At 47.6% G+C, this 20,309-nt stretch overlaps 1 protein-coding gene across 9 annotated transcripts in view; it reads left to right on the top strand.

The window, feature by feature from the left end:
- Ulk4 (unc-51-like kinase 4) overlaps positions 1-20,309 on the top strand; it is a 321,706-nt gene that overhangs the window by 105,033 nt on the left and 196,364 nt on the right. For all 9 annotated transcript variants that reach the window (XM_030244183.1, XM_006512024.4, XM_030244182.1 and 6 more), the window contains one exon: positions 12,816-12,943. In XM_030244183.1, coding sequence (XP_030100043.1) covers positions 12,816-12,943 — 128 coding nt within the window. The remainder of the gene's footprint in view (positions 1-12,815; positions 12,944-20,309) is intronic.

Genomic DNA, 20,309 nt, shown 5'->3' with positions numbered 1-20,309 from the left:
AGACCTTTGGGATTTTGGAGCAAAGCTCTACCATCATCTGCAGACAACTATTCTCCCTTTGAAAAACAGCTCTTGGCCTGCTATTGGGCCTTAGTGGAAACTGAACGTTTGACAATAGGACACCAAGTTACTATGCGACCTGAACTACCCATCATGAGCTGGGTACTATCAGACCCTGCAAGTCATAAAGTGGGACGCGCACAGCAGCAGTCTATTATCAAATGGAAGTGGTATATACGTGATCGGGCCAGAGCAGGTCCTGAAGGCACAAGCAAGTTACATGAAGAAGTTGCTCAAATGCCTATGGTTTCTACTCCTGTTACAATGCCATCTGCTGCCAAGCATGCACCTATAGCCTCATGGGGTGTTCCCTATGATCAACTGACCGAAGAGGAGAAGACTAGAGCCTGGTTTACTGATGGCTCTGCACGTTATGCAGGCACCACCCAGAAGTGGACAGCTGCAGCATTACAACCCCTTTCTGGGACAACCTTGAAAGACACAGGTGAAGGGAAATCTTCACAGTGGGCAGAACTTCGGGCAGTACACATGGTATTACAGTTTGTTTGCAAGAAGAAATGGCCAGATGTACGATTATACACTGACTCATGGGCTGTAGCCAATGGATTGGCTGGATGGTCAGGGACTTGGAAAGATCACAATTGGAAAATTGGTGAGAAAGACATCTGGGGAAGAAGTATGTGGATAGATCTCTCCAAATGGGCAAAGGATGTGAAGATATTTGTGTCCCATGTAAATGCTCACCAAAAGGTGACTTCAGCTGAGGAGGAGTTCAATAATCAAGTGGATAAGATGACCCGTTCTGTGGACAATCAGCCTCTCTCCCCAGCCATCCCTGTCATTGCTCAATGGGCACATGAACAAAGTGGCCATGGTGGTCGAGATGGAGGTTATGCTTGGGCTCAGCAACATGGACTTCCACTCACCAAGGCTGACCTGGCTACAGCTGCTGCTGATTGCCAGATCTGCCAACAGCAGAAACCAACACTGAGCCCCAGATATGGCACCATTCCTCGAGGTGACCAGCCAGCAACCTGGTGGCAGGTTGACTACATTGGACCACTTCCTTCGTGGAAAGGACAGCGTTTTGTTCTTACTGGAGTAGATACTTATTCTGGTTATGGATTTGCCTTTCCTGCACGTAATGCCTCTGCTAAAACCACCATTCACGGACTGACAGAATGCCTCATCTATTGTCATGGTATTCCACACAGTATTGCTTCTGACCAAGGAACTCATTTCACAGCCAGAGAAGTACGACAGTGGGCTCACGATCATGGAATTCACTGGTCTTACCACATTCCCCATCATCCTGAAGCAGCTGGGCTGATAGAAAGATGGAATGGCCTTTTGAAGACGCAGTTACAGCGCCAATTAGGTGGTAACAGCTTGGAAGGCTGGGGCAGAGTTCTTCAGAAGGCAGTATATGCTTTGAATCAGCGCTCGATATATGGTACAGTTTCACCCATAGCCAGGATTCATGGGTCCAGGAATCAAGGGGTGGAAAACGGAATAGTTCCACTTACTATCACTCCTAGTGACCCTCTAGGAAAATTTTTGCTTCCTGTCCCCATAACTCTAGGTTCTGCTGGCTTAGAAGTTTTGGCTCCAGAGAGGGGAGTGCTCCTACCAGGAGCTACAACAAACATTCCATTGAACTGGAAGCTCAGACTTCCCCCTGGTCATTTTGGGCTTCTAATGCCCTTAAACCAACAGGCTAAAAAAGGAATAACAGTGTTAGGAGGGGTGATAGATCCAGATTACCATGGAGAAATTGGATTACCTCTTCACAATGGTGGTAAGCAAGATTATGTCTGGAGTGTAGGAGATCCCTTAGGGCGCCTCTTAGTACTACCATGTCCTGTGATTAAAGTCAATGGGAAACTACAACAGCCTAATCCAAGCAGGATGACAAAGAACGCAGATCCATCAGGAATGAAGGTATGGGTCAATCCTCCAGGAAAAGAGCCAAGACCTGCTGAGGTGCTGGCTGAAGGAGAAGGAAATACAGAATGGGTAGTAGAGGAAGGTAGTTATAAATACCAATTAAGGCCACGTAACCAGTTGCAGAAACGAGGATTATAAAGTAATATGAATGCCCATTGTAAATTTACTAATGCGTTTGCGATTGTACGAGGGATAGTTATATCATGTTAGGCGTATTTACAACCTTGTTATTGTTTCATGTGAACATGAGATATTATTTGTGTCAAGTTGACAAGGGGTGGATTGTAGTGGCTATTCCTGGTTGTCAACTTGACAATATTTGGAATGAACTACAATCCGGAATTGGAAGGCTCACCAGTGACCCTTATCTGGAGGCTTGGAGATCCTTATCTGGATCTTGGTTTGAAGATCTTGAGCCATATTGGCTATGGATTCCAGAAGATTGAATCTCCGAGTTTAAGGAACACACCTTTAATCTGGGCTACGCCTTTCATCTGGGATTAAAGGTGTGGTGGAACACACCTTTAATCTGGGCTACACCTTCTGCTGGAGACAATATAAGGACATTGGAAGAAGGGAGTCTAGCTCTTGCTCTTGCTCCTTCGCCTGCTTGCCGTGTGAGACTGAGTAACTGCTAAATCCTTGGACTTCCATTCACAGCTGTGACTGAACGATTGTTGGGAATTGAGCTGCCGACTGTAAGTCATCAATAAATTCCTTTATTATCTAGAGACTATCCATAAGTTCTGTGACTCTAGAGAACCCTGACTAATACAGCTAGTGTCTGGGAATGGTGCTTTCATCACTGACGGGAGGATATGAAGATGTGGGCTTCCTGCTCTGCCTCTCCTGGTGACAACCACAGGGGAAGGGAGAAAGATTACTACTGCTGCATGTGAGCAAGCTGCAGACTCCATATGGTATGCTCTGACAACAAGGCTGGGAAGGGGGACCCAGCTGGGGAAAGGGACCCACTGGAGAAAAGTTCCTGGGTTTTGCAGAGTTGTGATGGAAGCTCCAGCTTTCAATGAGTCTTTATTGACACTGCTCTGTCAGGGGATGGTATTGGGGTACCCTACCATGATCAGATGAGGTCTAGGACCCCACAGCCCCTTTGTTGATGGAGCCAGAGATGTGTTTTTCATGGTATTTGGCTGAAACCGAGTAGTTGGTATCTAGTAGTTTTCTGTGTTGCAGACTTAACCTGTTCCTTTGGCTTTGCATAGTCATGCTTGATTATTTTCTTGTGCATTTGTGCATGTTTTGTATGCACATGTGTGTTTGGTGGGCTCACCTGTGCATGCACAGGTGGGGATATTTTGTAGCAATTTCCTGGGATTTGCAGCTTTGATCCTGGAGATTGGCTGGTTCTGACTCAGAAGCTGAACAACTCACAAGTCTCAGAAAGTCCCTGAAACAGACCAGACTTACACGGCTCCTCTCTTCCCAAGGTTATATAAGTGGTAAGGATGGCTGAGGAGAGGTGACCCTCCAGCCTGTTGAGTTGCAAAGATGGCAACTTTTCTAAGTCCACACTCAGGCTGGGTGGGCATTTTGTTGATGCAGTTGTCTTTGAGTTACCCATGTTCCTGTGAGTAATTCTTCACTCATGCTTTTGTAAGTAACTGCAACAAACCCACTGCTTCCCCAAGTGTGGCTTTGATAGAGTCATATCTTTGGTCTGTCCTCACTGCCCTATTTGAGGTGAGCAGATTTTTGTTTATATCTCCTCAGGAAAAGGCAGGAAGGCCTCTACTCCTTTCCACCTTATTAATTTTTGAGAGAGTATCTTACCGAACATAGTGTTTGCAGTTTTGGCTTGGTTACCTGACTGGTCAGCACATTCCCAGGGTCCTCCTGTCTCTGTCTCCCTCCACTTAGTCCTGAGGTTACAGGTGCAGGCTGCCAGGCCTGGCTTTGGCCTTTGTGGTGGGGATCCAATGCTTGTTCAGCAAGTGCTTTACCCCAGAGCTGTCTCTCTGGCTCCTTATTTTCTTGTGATAAACTTTTAAGTAAAATTGCTGGGTTTCTTTTATTTTTAAAAGGCCCCTTTCCTGAGTAGTTTACCTGTAATAGTGTGGTTTAGTATGTTGGAAACAGCTGTCCTGCTGCTGAAAGGCCCAAGTGCCGTGTGGCAAAAGTGCTGTGTCTCAGAGCTGTCCTGAGTTCATGGTCAAAGCCCCTTTTCTTTCTGTCAGTCTGTTTGTCTATCTTCCAAATCTTAGCCTAGACACATAGAGGCCCTATGGTAAATTCCTTTTTTCTTCTCTTCGTACTTTCACCTTTGGGGCTTCAGTAAGTCATGGGAGTTAGTTTCACTTGTTGACAGTTGTAGTTCTAGCTGGAATCTATGCCCTGAACTCACACAGGTTGCAAACTCCACTTTGTCCTTTGACATGAGCACATGGGCAGCTGGTGGCTGCTCTTGGAACTCAGAACCTCTAAGCATATGAGGAGTCGGGTCCAGAAGACTGTGCAGCTCAGTGCAGCACCCAGCCTCAGAGAACCTTGGCATTGGGTAGTTGTCGCAGAGACATACCCTGACTGCAGAAACAAAGCCACCTAGAAAAGACTCCCTAGGAGCTAACTGGAATGAGGAACTGAGAGTTGGCTCCGAGAGTAGCCAGAGTGAAGGAGGCTTGGGGCATGCATGTGTAATGAAAAGGTTCAAACGCCCCACGTTGTGTACCTGTCACCAGTGGTAGCACACACAGCTAATTTCATTTGACTCAAGTACATCAAGGACACTCACGTCGTCTTTCAGTTACTACCTGCTTCATCATGTCACAAAACTAACAATTTAGGTCTTCTAAACATGTATTTGTATGGTGCATGCCTGTACTTACATCTAAATATGAGATTGCACACACCAGCATGCCTGTAGAGGCCATCAGACAACTTGCAGGAGTCCAGTCTCTACTGCTATCATGTGGTTCCTGGGGATTGAACTCAGATCATCAGGGTTGGCTGCAGGCACCTTTGACGTCTTGATGGCCCTGTCAGTTCGTGATATCCTGTCAGGTTCACAGTTTTCTCATTGTCTTGTACGTGACTTTGATAGATTATTTGACCTGGGATCTAACTACTCCTTCTGCCTCAGGTCGGCTGGTCTGTTCACCTCCGCAGCACAGAGGCCCTCTGCATCCTTTTCCATCTTCAAAGTAGATTTTGAGCAGAGACTTCAGAGTTCTGTGGACTTTTCCCCACCTGGATTTGGCTGATCGAATCCAGCAAACACTATAAAACACACAGCATCTTTTAACATGATATGTGTGTTTCTTGTAATGTGTGCTTACAGGTTTGACTAGATCCTGGTTTGGAGTCCCAGGGGAGGGTAAAGTCCACCAGGGAATGGATTCCTCCCAGAAGAAGAGAGACCGTGGGCCATTCACCTGCCTCCTCTCTGCTGTGTGGAGCTGTGGTGGCGTGGGACACGCACAGAACAAGTGGCACTGGGTCTTCCTGGGGCCACAGCAGCTTTGCTTTGGTGGCATTTGCCGAGGCTGGGCCCTGCCAGCATCAGAATCTTGTCATTTCTCTTTATTACTTGGATTCCTCTGTTGGGAAGATGTCTGAGGAGCGATCTGGTGCATTTTACCCCAGCAAAGGCAGGGCAAACGCTTTGTACATTTGTTTACTGGTTTGCAGAATAATGAGTTGGTTGCTTAGCAGTCTCCAAAGACAGTTTCTTTGAATATTCTTACGTGTTCGCTTTCTGTGTAAGTCAGCGCAGCGCAGCACAGAACAGCTTTTTTTCCTAACGGCTTCGAGTCGCCTCCTGGGCTTTTCCGTCTTGACTCTTGTGGTCTTTGCATCTTGCTGTGTGATATGACAATGGTTTCCGGCTTGGATGTCTTGTCTCAGGATCTGGAGCTGTCTGTCTCTCTAAGGAGTCTGGCAGGGGCTCTCCCTGGGTTTGGGCTGCTATCATCTCCAGTCTTTTTGACTGACAGAGCCAGCGAACATCTATTTAAAAATATGTCACCCGCTCGTGGTAGCATTTATAGTTTTATATTTAGTGGGTTTTTTTTTTTTTTTTTGGTTTGTTTTTTAAATTTAAGCTGGAAATCTTGGTTTCCAATGTGATAGAATTTTACTGTTTTATAGTGTTTGGTCAGGATGGCAACAAAAACATTCTGATTTTAAGTACAATTCTTATTTTTTTGTCAGTGTTTTTGTGCTTGGGACACATAGGCATGTGCAGGCAGGTTAATTAGTGTGCTTCATTCGCTTATGCTGGACTCTCTGACACTGCTAATCCCATAGGCACTTAGGTATTTACTTGATTTTTTTTTAATTGAAGTATATTAAAAATAGTTCAATTTGATTTTCTTTTGAGGCAGGGATACTAGTATCCCAGGCTGGTCTTAATCTCCCTATGATAGTCTCTCTCTGTCTCTCTCCTTGAATGATGAGTCCGTTAAAGAAAACAATGACCTGGATCCTGTGGATAACTCAGTGGTTAAAGACACTTGTTGCCAAACTGATGACCTAACCTGAGTGTGATGTCTACACCCACAGAGGAAGGAGGGAACCAGCTTGCAAAAGTTGTTCTCTGACTTGTACATATGTGCTGTGGCAACACACACATACACACTCAAACACACTCTCACACACACTCATATACACTCTCGCACACATTCTCACACACACGTACACACTCACATATACACACATTCACGTACATACTCTTACACAATTCACACATTCACACACATACTTTCACACACTCTTATACACACAGTTCTTTGTTTTTGTTTTGTCAATTTGATACAAATCTAGACATATCTGAGAAGAGGGACTCTTAGCTGAGAAAATGCCTCCATCAGACTGGCATGTAGGCAAGTCTGTGCAGTGTTTCCTTGGTTAATGATGGCTGTGGCAGAGCCGCTCACTAGGGGCAGGGCCACCCTTGGACAGATGGTCCTCGGAGCTCTAAGCAAGCGGCTGAGTGAGCCTGGAGAGCAGCGCATGCCCATCGCCCGGCTTCAGTCCCAGCCTCCAGGTCCCTGCTTCAGTTCCTGCCCTGACTCCCCTTCGTGGTGGTCTGTGTATCACAGCAGCAGAAACCAACCCTAAGTTACTTGCCTTCCTTCTTATGCATAAAGTTCTCTGATGGATAACCTGCTTTGATCTTCTGTTAAGAATATAAGCAAATGTGCTTGCTTGCCTGCCTGTCTGTCTTTCTGTCTGCTTGTCCTCTGCATAGTCGTATAACTGCTATCTTCTCTCTCCCTGCCTCATCTGTTGTGGGGAGGATGTTAGTGACTCTCCCCTCTTCTGACTGGGAACAAGTCAAGCACCGAGTCTTAGGGAACCCAGCAGAACCAAGCTGCCTTACTTAAGGAAAATGGCCCCTGATAGTAAGTTCCACTGGGCTGGAAGAAGAATAATCTTTGTGGGAAGACACAGCTTTATACAGTGTGGACCCTTGCCCCTGGAAACTCTTCATATCTGTGTGGCATCTATCTATGCCTTGGTACCCAGTGGCTCGGCACCCACTTCACACAGGGCTCTGTAGTGAGAGTCATCTAATGCGGACTCTCCACAAGCCCTGGATCCTGACCTAACTGGCAGAGAAGGTGACCAGGCTTGCATTTTGGACCAGTGTTTAGTTGACACTAAAAACTGGAAGGGGCTGTGATGTTCTTTTCTCCCAAGGTTAAGAGGTGGCACAGGCTACCCCAAAGGTGCCATTTGTATGTTCTTGATGGGTAACGGGTGAGGAAGAGTCTCATTCAAAAATCTGCCTTTATTAAAAGTTCACTAAGTTTACATTAAACAGTTTTGAGTTCAGAGTTCATATTAATCAATATTTAGAGCCATTTGAGATTTTTGTTTTTTTATTTTATTTGTTGTTGGTTTTGTGAGTCAGTTTTTCTATGTAGCTCTGCCTGTATTGGAATTTACTTTGCAAACTAGGCTGTCCTGGAACTCACAGAGATCTACCTGCCTCTGCTTCCTGAGTGCTGTGATTAAAGGCTTGTGGCACCACACCTACCCAATTTTTGTTTTTAATAAATGGATTTAAAGATGGAAATTCTCTACTGTTCCATTTCTTCTTTAAGTTTTTCTGAAATCCTAGTATTTATTAGATTTTAGGAGCCCAGTCCCTCATTGAAAATCATGTGGATTATTACAGTAACTGACTTTGAATATCCATGCATGTTTATGGGAACACTGTGACAGGCTAATTAGTGTCATGGCAGTCTGACCAGCATCGACAGACAGTGTGGTCCAGTCCCAAGGGGAGCCCATAGGGAGCCCCAGGAGAGCCTGCAGTGAGGCAGCTTTCTTAGCGACAGGTGTGTTCCTTTCCCTTTAAAGATTTATTTATCTTATGTGCATGAGTGTTTTGTGAGCATGTATGTCTGTGAGCATGTATATATCTGATGGACACAGAGGCCAAGGGCATCAGATCCCCTGTAACTGGAGTTACAGATGGTTGTGAGCAATGATGTGGGCTCGGGAATCGAACCTGTGTCCTTTGGAAGAGCAGCCAGTCTCTTAACCACTGAGCCACCTTGGCAGCCCCCAAGGTGTTTTTCTTGCAATGTCACTAGATGTACTGGTTTAGAAGTTGCTAATGAAGGATTTATGAAATGGCAACAGATCCCCAAGTGCTAATCAGATGATGAGTTTGCATCTTGCCATGACAAACTTCATTGGAGTGAGTGTGCGTCCTCCCCACAAATGCCTTGGCAGTGCTTCCCAGGTTGGATGTGAGGTCAGCTTGTGTTCTCGCTCCTACCAGCAGGGAGCAAGAGTGCAATGTCATCATGATCACCTGAGTGCCCTTGGTGATCTCAAGAATATTACCACACCAGGTAATGTCGTCAGGCTGCTCTCATTGGCTGTCGGCTGTGATGCTGCGGGGGAAGCAGCCTGGCTTTGCCCGCCCATGCTTATCACTCATCAGCTAATCTGATCTTTATGATGTGTGTGTGTAAGCAAGGACAGCTTTCCTCAGGGTCTGTTCACCTTACTTTTGTGCAACAGGGCTTTTCACTGGCATGAACTCTTGGAGAAGGCCAGTCTCAAGCAGTCACCAGTGTCTGTCAGCTCCTGTGACCCCCCCTTTCTGCCTGCCCAGATGTCTGTCATGAAGCTGGCTGTGCACTGAAAAGTGGTGTGTTTGCTTTGGTTCTGTGTCATCTAACAGATTTCCTATTTCATATGCTGATTGCTCCGGTTTTATTTGCTGTGCTGTTACACCACTGCAAGGACGTGAATGTGGGATTCATCTGTTTTCCAGTCTGAGGATAAATTCCTTCAGATTAGCAGCTGTGTCAGAAGAAAGGGGCAGGATTTTGAGCCGAGGTCATTTCCAGTCAGCTGTAGGCAGGGCGGAGCCCTCACCAGCTGTCAGCTGTATTGAAGGTTGATCTGTGTGCAGGGACACCTTCATCGTTGCTGGTCTGCTTTTCATAAAGTGAATAAGTATTTTTCGTGACTTTATATTTCTTTGACTATTAATGATGACAACTTGAGTGTCATAGTCAGCTTCAGCTGTCATGGTGACACAACCCTAGAGACCTCTGGGAAGAGGGAACCTCAACTGAGGAATTTCCACCATCTGACTGGCCTAGAGATATGTCTGTAGGGAGTTTCTTGATTAATGATTGATGTGTGAGGACCTAGCCCACTATGGGCAGTACCATTCCCTAGTCAGGTGGGACTGGGCTGTATAGGAAATGTAGCTGGTCTTGAGGAAGAGAGCCAGCGAGTAAACAGTATTCTCTCATGGTCTCTGCTTCAGTTCCTGCCTCCAGGTTCCATGCTTGAGTTTCTGCTCTGGCTTCCCTCAGTAATGGACTGTGACCTGTAAGCCAAATAAACCCTTTCCTCTCCAAGTTGCTTTTGATCACAGTGTTTACCAGCACAGCAGAAAGCAAACCAGTACATTGGATGCTGTGCTGAAGTCATGCTGTGCCTACAGGATTGTGTAGAGGATGCTGAAGGGGCTCCACTGTTTCGAGGGCCCAGTGTTATAGGTCTTGTTTTTTTAATGGATCTTTGTCCATCGGGAGAATTCTCCTTTACCCACATAAAGTGTGCTGTGGGTGCAATATTTTCATGCTTTCATTTCCATGAATTGAGCACCTTCTCTGCATGTACTAGAGTGTTTCCTCGGTCTGAGATTTAAATCAGCCCCCGTCTCTCCTCTCCTCTTCTTCCTTCCAATCTTCCCTCCCTCCCCCCACCTTGGCCTCTTTTCGCATTTACTTCTCCAAGGTTTATTTCCACTGGGACACGGCAGCTGCTCCTAGTGTGTCACTCCTGGCTCTCCCATCACTCACTGTCCCAGTGTCCTCCACGTGTGTCAGCTATTTTCTCAGGGTTTTCTTTCTCCATGAAGAGACCTGTCCTGGAGTCTCTGACAAGTTCCAGTGTGGACAGGCGGCCCTCAGAGCTGGTCACAGCCAGCACCGTGCAGTCATGCAGGGAATTCCTTCACTTTTCCTGGGTTCAGTGTTCTTGTCTTGCCTTATTTCTACCTGGTGACTAAGCAGGCATCGGGAAGAGGAGCTGTGTGTGTGTGTGTGTGTGTGTGTGTGTGTGTGTGTGTGTGTGTGTATGCCTGTGCGTTCATGTGTGTGTGTATGTGTGTGTGCGTGCACATGTGTGCTTGGTGTAGAGGGCCTGTGTGTCCCACACCTGTTCTAGTGGACATCACTACTTACAAGTGTTTGTGTGTCTGTCTTTAACCATGCCGGCAGTTTTCTGACCTGTCTAAAGTGTGAGCACTATGTCTCTTTCATTTCAATTACTTAACCGAATTTCCATTAAAAACAAACCAGGAACTTTAAAAGGAGAAACAGACATGGATTCAGTCTCCAGACTGCAGGCTGAATCCAGGTTTGCATTCAGCCTAATGATGTTCCCTATGGGAAAAACCTCTGGGTCACTCTTGGTGCCCCTATGCCATGCAGCCATCATTCTGGACAGGGCCTGGTGGGAGCTCGACTGCTTGGAGTGTGTGTGAGCATGCGGGCATGCAAGTGTAATTTTAATTTTTCAAGCCCCATTTTAATGATGGTTCTTAAGCACTTTAACCTCTCTTGAAGCCCACCACCCACCAGAGGTAGCGGGAAAGAAAGGATACGGGGGAAGTGGACCTGTTTAGAATGGTTCTTTGGAGCAACTCCCATCTGTGTTGTCTGGAAATTGGCAGTTCAGTTCACAGGTCAGCAGCAGTAATTTGATCCACTTACAAACACTATGGATACACCAGCAGTCCAGTTTGGTAGAGTCGGGACAGCAAATGTGATAGTAGCAGTGGTACAACCTAGCAGAGACAGCCAGACAGCAAGAGGGACCTGGAGGAACACCAGGAGTTCTTGGTTGTGCCTCTCAGGGAAGCAAAGATCAGTGACGACGTGAGACCCACAAGCATGGCACAGCTAGCTGTCCCTTCAAGCCTAGCCCTGTCTCTGTCACTGTCCGTTAAGTCCTATTTATACCCTCCAAACATCAGGTGTTCTCCACGGGCCTTGCCTTAGCATGTGCTTCTGTCTAAGCTGACGTCACTCCGCCAATCAGCCAGACTCCAAGGAAGCCACCAGCACACCACCAGAAGTTTGTTGGTTTGGTTTTGTGTGTTTCTCTCTATGGAGTTCTGACAAATGCAGCTCAACTAAGCAATGTAAGGAGGACCAATACCTGCGTGTTGTTAGCGAAGACTCCTCCATCATACGGTCTTTCACGTACTTGCCTTGGCAGAACATCCTCTCCTGTGTCTGCTTCAGTGAAATGTTCCTTCACAAATGTGCCTTTCTCCTACGTCCACTTCAGGGAATCACCCGTTCATGTGTTTACCCCAGCAAAACACTATGCAACACAACTGACTTTCCAAAGAACCCTGAAGTTTCCACCTTGTGTGTGTGTGTGTGGGTGTGTGTGCCTCTTCTGTTTGCATATGACCTAGTCTGGCCCTTGCTCAGTGTTGTCAGGAGAATGGAGGGTTTTCATTCATGTCTGTCATCAGGGTGGCTCTTAGGTTTTATTTATTAAGCCCCACAGAGCTCTGTGAGTTCAATGTAAGAAGTGTTTCTGTACAGACATGTTTGCTTCTGCTGAGACTCAGATCTGCATGTTCCTCCCGCCTCTAGCTGGTCCATCTACTCCCTGCCACACTTCCTGTCTGAGCTGAGTACTTTCTGCCACACTCCCTGTTAGTAGTTCCTGCCACACTTACAGTTTATACTCGAGTACTTTGTAGTTTTCAAGTGGGCTGGATTTGAATTCAGCTCAGAATTTGAGCAAATCACTCACCATTTGAAAAATTATCTTCTTTAAGAATTTAAATGTTTTTTTTTTTTAAAGATTTATTTATTTATTATATGTAAGTACATTGTAGCTGTCTTCAGACACTCCAGAAGAGGGAGTCAGATCTCGTTACGGATGGTTGTGAGCCACCATGTGGTTGCTGGGATTTGAACTCTGGACCTTCGGAAGAGCAGTCGGGTGCTCTTACCCACTGAGCCATCTCACCAGCCCCTAGAATTTAAATGTTTTTAATGAAAATATAATCAAATAACTTCTTCATCCCTTTCCTACTCCCAGCCCCTCCCATGTCCCCTCCCTTCAACCCCTCTCATAGCCTCCTGCAAGATATAGGTGTAGGAATCAGGGTTCCATTTGCCCAGGAATTAAGGCCAACAATCAACGGGGGGTGGGGGGGTGCTCTTGTCAGCACTCACTGGCTAATTTCCGGTTTAAGTAAGATAGTGGTACATGTGGGTTTGGACAAACTAAGGACACAACGTGGCTGAGGAGATTTTATCTCCTGGGCCTGTCTGCTCGTTGCAGGCTATGAGCTGACCTGTCTACCATGTCTTCCACAGGACTTCGTCTCTACAGTCATCCGCTTACTTGATAGTCCGTCCACTCCCATCAGAGCCAAAGCCTTCCTGGTGCTGCTGTACATCTTGATTCATAACCGGGACATGCTGCTGCTGAGCTGCCAAGCCAGGTACGGTGGCCCCGGGAGGCTCTGTCAGGGGCCTGTCTGATTGCTGGTTTGTATGTGTGATTGTCGTGGAGACTAGTTATCAGCCTTTATGTACCTCCTATTGAAAACCCTGGCTAAAGTTTATCAAGCCTTTAATCTATCTCCTCAGGAGTTTAATACATCCCAGGGAGGACCCTGAGGCAAGCAGGCTTCAGCCTTCCCAAGAGCTGGGATTACAGATGCCCTGGAGACCCTGAGGCCATGGTCAGTCAGGGCTCTGCTGGGTACATAAAAGTGGGAAAGGCACTATAGCTGGGCAGCTTCTGAGCTATTCCTACCTGACAATGCTGGCCTGGCCTCCTTCCCAGCCTTGTGGCTGGCCAGTCACCTGCCATCTTAGCCTCACCCTGGCCTCCTTCTCCATTAGCATCGCAAGGTCCCACCTGAGACACCTCTCTCTCCCTCCCTCTCCCCCTCTCCTCTCCCTCCTTCTCCCCCTCTCCCTCTCCCTCCCTCTCCCCCTCTCCCTTCCTCTCCCTCTCTCCCTTGCCTGGAATTTCAGCCTTCTCCTCTCCTGCCCATCCAGCTCTTTATTTAACCAATCAGGAGGTAATGGAGAACCGTGCTTTACAGGATGCTTAGTCATGTCAAAGCCTGAGCTGCAGCCAGATCTCTGGGTATAGGAGTCAGCATATGAACACACAGTGCACAGAAACATCCCCAGCACAGCGGGAAAGAAGTGTCTAAGGCACTTGACTGTGTGTGAGGGGGGATGCAGACAGGAGTCTGGGGAGGCTGGAATGGGGTACCAGGTGCTCAGAGGGCGGAGCTGTGAGTGTCCCTGGAGGTTGGGTTCCCAGCTGCTGCAGAGAACATCTCGGGGCTCCTGGTCTCAAGGACTGAGGTGGATAGTCTCAGGGGAACAACACCGAGGCTGATGTCTGGCCTCCATGGACAAGGACAGACAAGCACACAAACACACGGGTGTATACATAGGCACCCTACAGCTACGTTTGCACACACAGGCAAAGACAGAGGTCACTTTTGCTGTGGGCAGGACCTCTTCCCGTCCCCGAAGCTCCTTCCACTGCCCTTGTTACCTGAGGTTGATTACTTGGGATCCACCCCTCTTCTGTCTGTCCTGGTCTCAGTCTGTCTTGGCTGGCCACCACTCCTTCTTATACAGTGTGCCCGGTCTCTCTGCCATTTAAAGATACTTTCTTCCCATTAAGGTTTAGAAGAATTGTATATTCTCTGGGGAGTACTTCTTGAATCTGTAGATTCCCATCTTTTGAGTAAGTCTGATTTTCACCCATGACTTTTTTGCCTACTTTTTCAAGCCCCTAAGCCTCGACTCCCCTTGTTTGAGCAAATCTCCTTTTTGTTTTATGTAGTTTTTGTTCCCTCTGGGGTTTAAGGTTTATAATTTCCAATGTTCTCTCCTCAGGTCTCCTGGTGCAACTTGTCCTTTTGGGTACTGTTGAGAATATCTAGTGAGGTTTTGCATTTTTCATTTAAGACTTTAAATTCTTTCCTTGGATTTAAGAACATTTTCAGGGCTTTTTGAAAAATTTTATTTTTTACTACGCTTTTTTTGAGTCTTGGGGCCGTGCATGCCCCTAACACACATGTCGGGGTCAGAAGGTAATTTTTAGGAACCTGTTTCCTCTGTCCTCGTAGGAGTCCTGACGATGGGACCTAGTCATCAAGTGTGGCAGCAGCCAGCTCTCCTTGCTGGCCCCATTACAGAAGCTTGTGTGTGGTGTCTGTGTCTGGCTGGTTCTTCCCAGCATGGGACTCTTGCTGCTGCTTGCTCCTGTCCAGCTTGGTGTCCAGCTTGGAGTCTAGCTTGGTGTCAGTGCGCTGTGATCTCCCAGGTCTATGGTGGGCAGTGTTAGATGCTATTCTGCAGGTTTTGCTTCCCAGGAGGTTTGAGTCGTTCTTCACTCTGCATTAGGTCCGGGGTGTGGAGGAGGTGTTGCCGATCACTGGACCTCTGACACTTCCCTTGTATGGGGATCAGGCCATTACCATCCGGAACGGTAGATGGCTCCCTCCTGCCCCAGAGATCGGGGCCACAGTTGTCAGCGGTGTCCTTGCAGGGGGAAGAGGTGCTGCTCCCAGCTCCCAGCCTGGAACGTGGAGTGGGTTCTTCAGTGAAAGCCCAATGCCCGTGGGCCACCAGAACTCTGGAGGAGAAGGGAGAGGGCATGTGTGGCTTCCCTTTGATCTGTCAGACATCTTTGTACGTGAGGTTCAGGAAGGCATGCTTCTAGGGAATATGTTGGGACTGTTCTGGGGTGGAGGTCTTGGAAGCGCTCAGGACTATGATGACGAAGGAGACCCTGGCCATACTGGTCCTCCCGTCCATGTGATTGGCCTTGGGGGTGTTTACTAGGTGTAGGTAGGGGAGAAGGGAAGGGCTGGTTCTGTATTCACTGTGACCATAATCCGCAGTGGCAGAACCCATGTATTTTCATGTTTCTGCATAGCGCTCATCAAAAATAGGAACTAAGAACGACACCAAATTAGTGTCTGAGGCCAGTGGGACCGAGGGGTTGCCTGTCCTGATTCAGTCATTATACTAAGCATGATGGGTGGAGTGTGATGTGACCTAGTGCCTCAGGGGTCTGACACTCGTCCCCAGGTATGGTGCTAGTTTGAAGGTTGTGGCAGGTGGAGCCCAGGAGGGGTGGCCTTTGAAGTCTTTCCTCTGCTTCCAGCCCAGCTTTTGTCTGCCTGCTCCTGCTGCCCTGAACCCTGCTGAGCCTTCTCTGCTGTGTAGACAGACTCTTCTCTCTGAAACCAGCCCTGGGGGCAAGGGGGGGGGGGCGCTGAGCTGTGAGTGGGTCTCACTCCTGTCACTAAAAACAAAGCAAAACAAACAAGAATCCAGAGGAGAGCATTTGAGGGGCTCAGCAGGTAAAGGCGATGGCTACCAAGCCTGCTGACCTTCTGAAAGCTGTCCTCTGACCTCTACACATGTGCTGTGGCGTGTGCAGATCCATATGCCCCTCCCATGAACAAACAAACAAACAAAATAAATAAGTAAACATTATAAAAGATGAAAACGATCATTGGTTTTTTTTTTTTCCCCTAGACTTGGGAATTTGACCTGGTGGTGTAAGTTGTTCTCAGAGAATATAGAGGCCCCTGTTCCCTTCTGCCCTGCAGCCCAGGTGCTAAGTCACTGTGTCTACAGCAGATACCAAGCTGAATAGGACAAGGCACAAACAGGGCTGATCAGCTGCCTGTGCTGACTGCCCATGTGGCAGTTCCCAGCCTTTCCTGGCCCTGCTCTCTGCCATAGCGGAGTCCCTAGCACATCATCCTGTCGCCTGGCAGCCACTGATGGACGTCCCTGGCCCTCAGCCCGTGATAACCTTTATGGTATTCTGTGGATATTTTTCTGCCTCCTGTCATCTCTGCCATCCATTGATTGTCTATACTTCAGCACATTTTGTGTGATGTCAGCTCTCCCATCCATCTGCTGTGAGAACTGGCCGTGGATCTGAGCCGTCAGCATCAGATAGAAAGGATGTGACAGCCCCCAAATGTCCACCCATTTCTCCAAATGGCTGTGTGCTCAGACTGCGTGTGAAGGATGGTGAAATGGGGCCTTCAGCGTCTCTGGGGAGGACTCTTCCTCCTGAGGACGGATGGTCTACAGTTCCACTGTGAGGTGTGCTGCTAGTGAGCACAGTGTGAGAGCCCTGGGGGGTGAGTGGGGGAGTCAGGTTTCTCTCCCCTCCTCTCCTGGCATCTCGGTTAATATGGAAATCAGCGAAATAAAGGGAAAAAAACCTGCTTTGATCTTAAAAGGAAGATTTTCTTAAAGAAATATTTACTCTGGATAATTGGTTAACTGTGTGGGAAAATTTTATTTTCTCTGCTTACACAAAAGTTAATTCCTGGTGGATTAAAGAATTATATACCCCAAAGAAACCAAAAACAGCTGGAAGGAACTATGTTTACACCTGGGGGAGAGAAGAAGCACAGAAGCAAATACTCATCTTGGCTCTGTTTAATCTGGAAACTTTTCTTTCCCTTAGAAATCACAGGTAAAGCACTGGCTGCTCTTGCAGAAGACCCGGGTTCAGTTCCCGGCACCCACACCGTGGCTCACAACAGCCTGGAGCTCCAGTTCCAAGGGTTGTGCTGCCCTCTTCAGGCCTCTCTGAGTGTTGCACACATGTGGTGCATGTATGTGAAGGCATAACATCTATATACAGAAATAAAATAGAAGTTGTAGGTAAACCTTACGTGCTTACAAAACTTCTAAGGTTTTGTATTATACATAATCTCTCTGCTTTAAAGAGATTTCTAATGACAGGGATAGACACTTTGCATCATTAATAATTAAAGAAATGGCTGGAGAGATGGTACAGTGTGTGGTGATTGCTATGCAAGTCTGGAGAACTGAGCTCAGGCCCTGGAACCCTTGCAGATGTGTATGGAAAGAACACCTTCTAAAGGTCAGCCTGGCTTCCACGTGTGTGCTGGGACACATGAGACTACACATGACGATGTATGTGCTGGGACACATGAGCCTACACATGACGATGCATGTGCTGGGACACATGAGCCTACACATGATCACACAAAAAATGAAAACTATGGCTAAGGATGACTGTAAGTGGTAATCATTGCCATCTTACATCTGAAATGAAGACGGAGGGGGAGGGGCATTTGTTGCTCTGCTAAGGCCACCTTTGCATGGGTAATTTTGGGATGTGTCTTAGGAACTCAATTGGGTATTTCCAGTATGTGGCTGAACCTGCACAGGTGTGTGCTTCTTTAGTGACCCTAAGCAGCTCACAGAGCAAACAACCCTGCGGCTCTCTCACTAACTCTCCTCTTGCTGAGCCCCTGAGTAGCCTCCGTCTTTGCCTCTGTGCCCTTGTCATACCCAGGCCTGTGTGGAAGCACAGCTAAAGGACTCTGGTGATGGAGAGCACTGGCTGGATTGGATTCTGTCAGTGAATGTTGCAATCCTGTGGAAACATACATTTTCATATGATCTCATTTTTTTCCGTAGAACTTCCCTCTCTTGTTTATTATGTTAGTTACTTTTCTGTTGGTGTGGTAAAACAACGTGTGCAGAAACGGTGAAGCCACAGGATGTGGGGCGAGGCTATGCACTCTCAAAGTTGCCCCCAGTGATAGACTTTCCTCCAGCCAGACCTCATGTCCTAAGGGTTCTATGATGCCTCTAAACAGTGCCACCCAGTGGTGGCAAAGAACCCAAGTACTCGAGCCCTGGGAGACTTCATTTAAACCATTTCATATCTATACATGTGTGTGATGTGAGTGTGTGGGTGCATATATACATATGGGCACAAGTGCAAATGTGGGTGTATTATGTATGTGTGTGTGTACAATGTATATGTGTGCACATGCATTGTGTGTGTGTGTGTCCAAGGCTGAAGTTGAGAATTATTTCAGTCTCTTGTCTACCTTATTCTTTGATCCAGGTTGTTTCAATGAAACCCAGAGCTCATTGGACGGAGCTAGTCTTTGGAGCTAGCTTGCTCTGGGGATCCCTTCTTGGCCTTTTGAGGCTGTAATTGCAGGTGGGTCACCATGCCCACTTGGCCTCTCTGTGTGTGGGATCTGCACTCTGATCTTCTTGCTTCCACAGCAAGTGCTTTGCTCGCTGAGCTGTCTCCCACTTTTCTTTCCTGGAGCCTCTTCTCCATAATCGTAAGCCCCGAGTGGGTTCCGCCATCCACCGAGTGGGTTCCGCCATCCACTGAGTGGGTTCCGCCATCCACTGAGCTGCTGTCTGTGCTCCCTGGCAGCACGCCCTGCACTCTTAGCCATGCTCAGTTGAAAGGCAGGATGCAGCCAACTCTTGTTTGACACCATGCTCACTGGACAGTTTTCCCCAAGGGGCGAGTTTGATTAGTTCAGTAGTGCATTGTAGCTGCCCATTCAACACACGGGCTCTGTTTTTCTCTGCCAGTCCACTGCCATTGTCCCCAGTCAGAGTTAGGACTGGCAGTACATGGAGATCTGAACCTCCTCCACACATGGTGGACACTCTGGACTTACAGAATCATAAATGATGGCTCACTACTGTGTGCCCAGCCTACCAGATAACGGCAGGCAACTTGGCCTCAAAATGCATTGGCCCTACCAGTGACAGCATGGCTTTGCTCTAAAAGCCCAAAGATTTATGCTGCGACTCACTGTGTTGGCATGGTCCTGGGCCCCACTCACTGCAGGCTCTAAGTAGCTAGTAGCTCCAGCAAAAGGCTCCAAGGAACATTCTAGATTCCTGTTTTTCCTTTCTGCTCATATGAACTCTTATGTTTCAGGTCAATTAGTCAGTGTATGGGTTCTGAGAGTTGTTAAGTATGTCCCTCCCAGTTACAGATTTCAGAAGTAAAGAACCAACCAGAGTAGCCCATAGATATGCTGGAGTTGCTGGGATTTGAATCTGAGTTGAAAGTCCATTTATCACCTGGCCTCCAGAGCTGACTCAAAGTTTTGGTCAGAAATGAAGGTGTGGGATTGGAGGGGGAGGAGGTCGCCTAGGACCCTGGCAGGGATGGGGGAAGAGAGGAAAGACACATCTGGTAAATATTTAAGGGAAATTATTCCTGAATAAGGAGAAACAAGGGCTACATGAACAGTGTATGCAGTGAACACATAATGGGCTCAGCATGGAAGGAGCTAGAAGGAGCTGAGGGAAGTGAGCACGAGTGAGGCTGTCTGGTCAGTGTCATGCTCCAGCAGAGGACAAGGTCACAGCCAAGGGGGCAAAGAGAAGCTGAGACGATGGTGGAGTGTGACCTCTTCCTCCTCTCCTGGTAACAGTTAGAGTAACTTGTGTAGGGAAGGAGGGTTGGATCAGCTCACAGCTGAGGACCGTATGGTTCACCATGGCAGTTGTGGCAGGAGTGTGGACCTGGGCCATCTCAGGTGTGAGCCACTCAGGAAGCAGAGAGCAGGGAGTGTCAGTGCACATCTGCCGGTGCACATGTGTGTGGTACATATCTGTGTGATGTATTTCTGCCAGTTCACATCTGGTACCAATCTGCTGGTACACATCTGCCAGTTCACACCTGCCAGTGCACACATCTGTGTGGTACACATCTGTGTGGTGCACACCTGCCAGTGCACATCTGGCTCCTCTTTTTCCTTTTTCATTCAGCTCAGAACCCCAGCCTGTGAGCCTCTGCCTCTCACATTCCAGGTGGATCCTCTCTGGTGACACCCTCACAAACACATCCAGAGGTGCATCTACTAGGAGGTCCTACGTCCAGTCAGGACTCCTGATTATCCTGTAGTAGGACTATCTTGGACCAACCAACAGTGCAAATAATGACACAGAGACTTTTTAATATTTTAAAGCGGCTGGGCAGTCTCCTGACTGCACTTA

The sequence above is a fragment of the Mus musculus genome, chromosome 9 (genome assembly GCF_000001635.26).
Source record: "Mus musculus strain C57BL/6J chromosome 9, GRCm38.p6 C57BL/6J".
Taxonomy (NCBI): Eukaryota; Metazoa; Chordata; class Mammalia; order Rodentia; family Muridae; genus Mus; species Mus musculus.
This window is presented reverse-complemented; position numbering and strand designations above follow the sequence as displayed.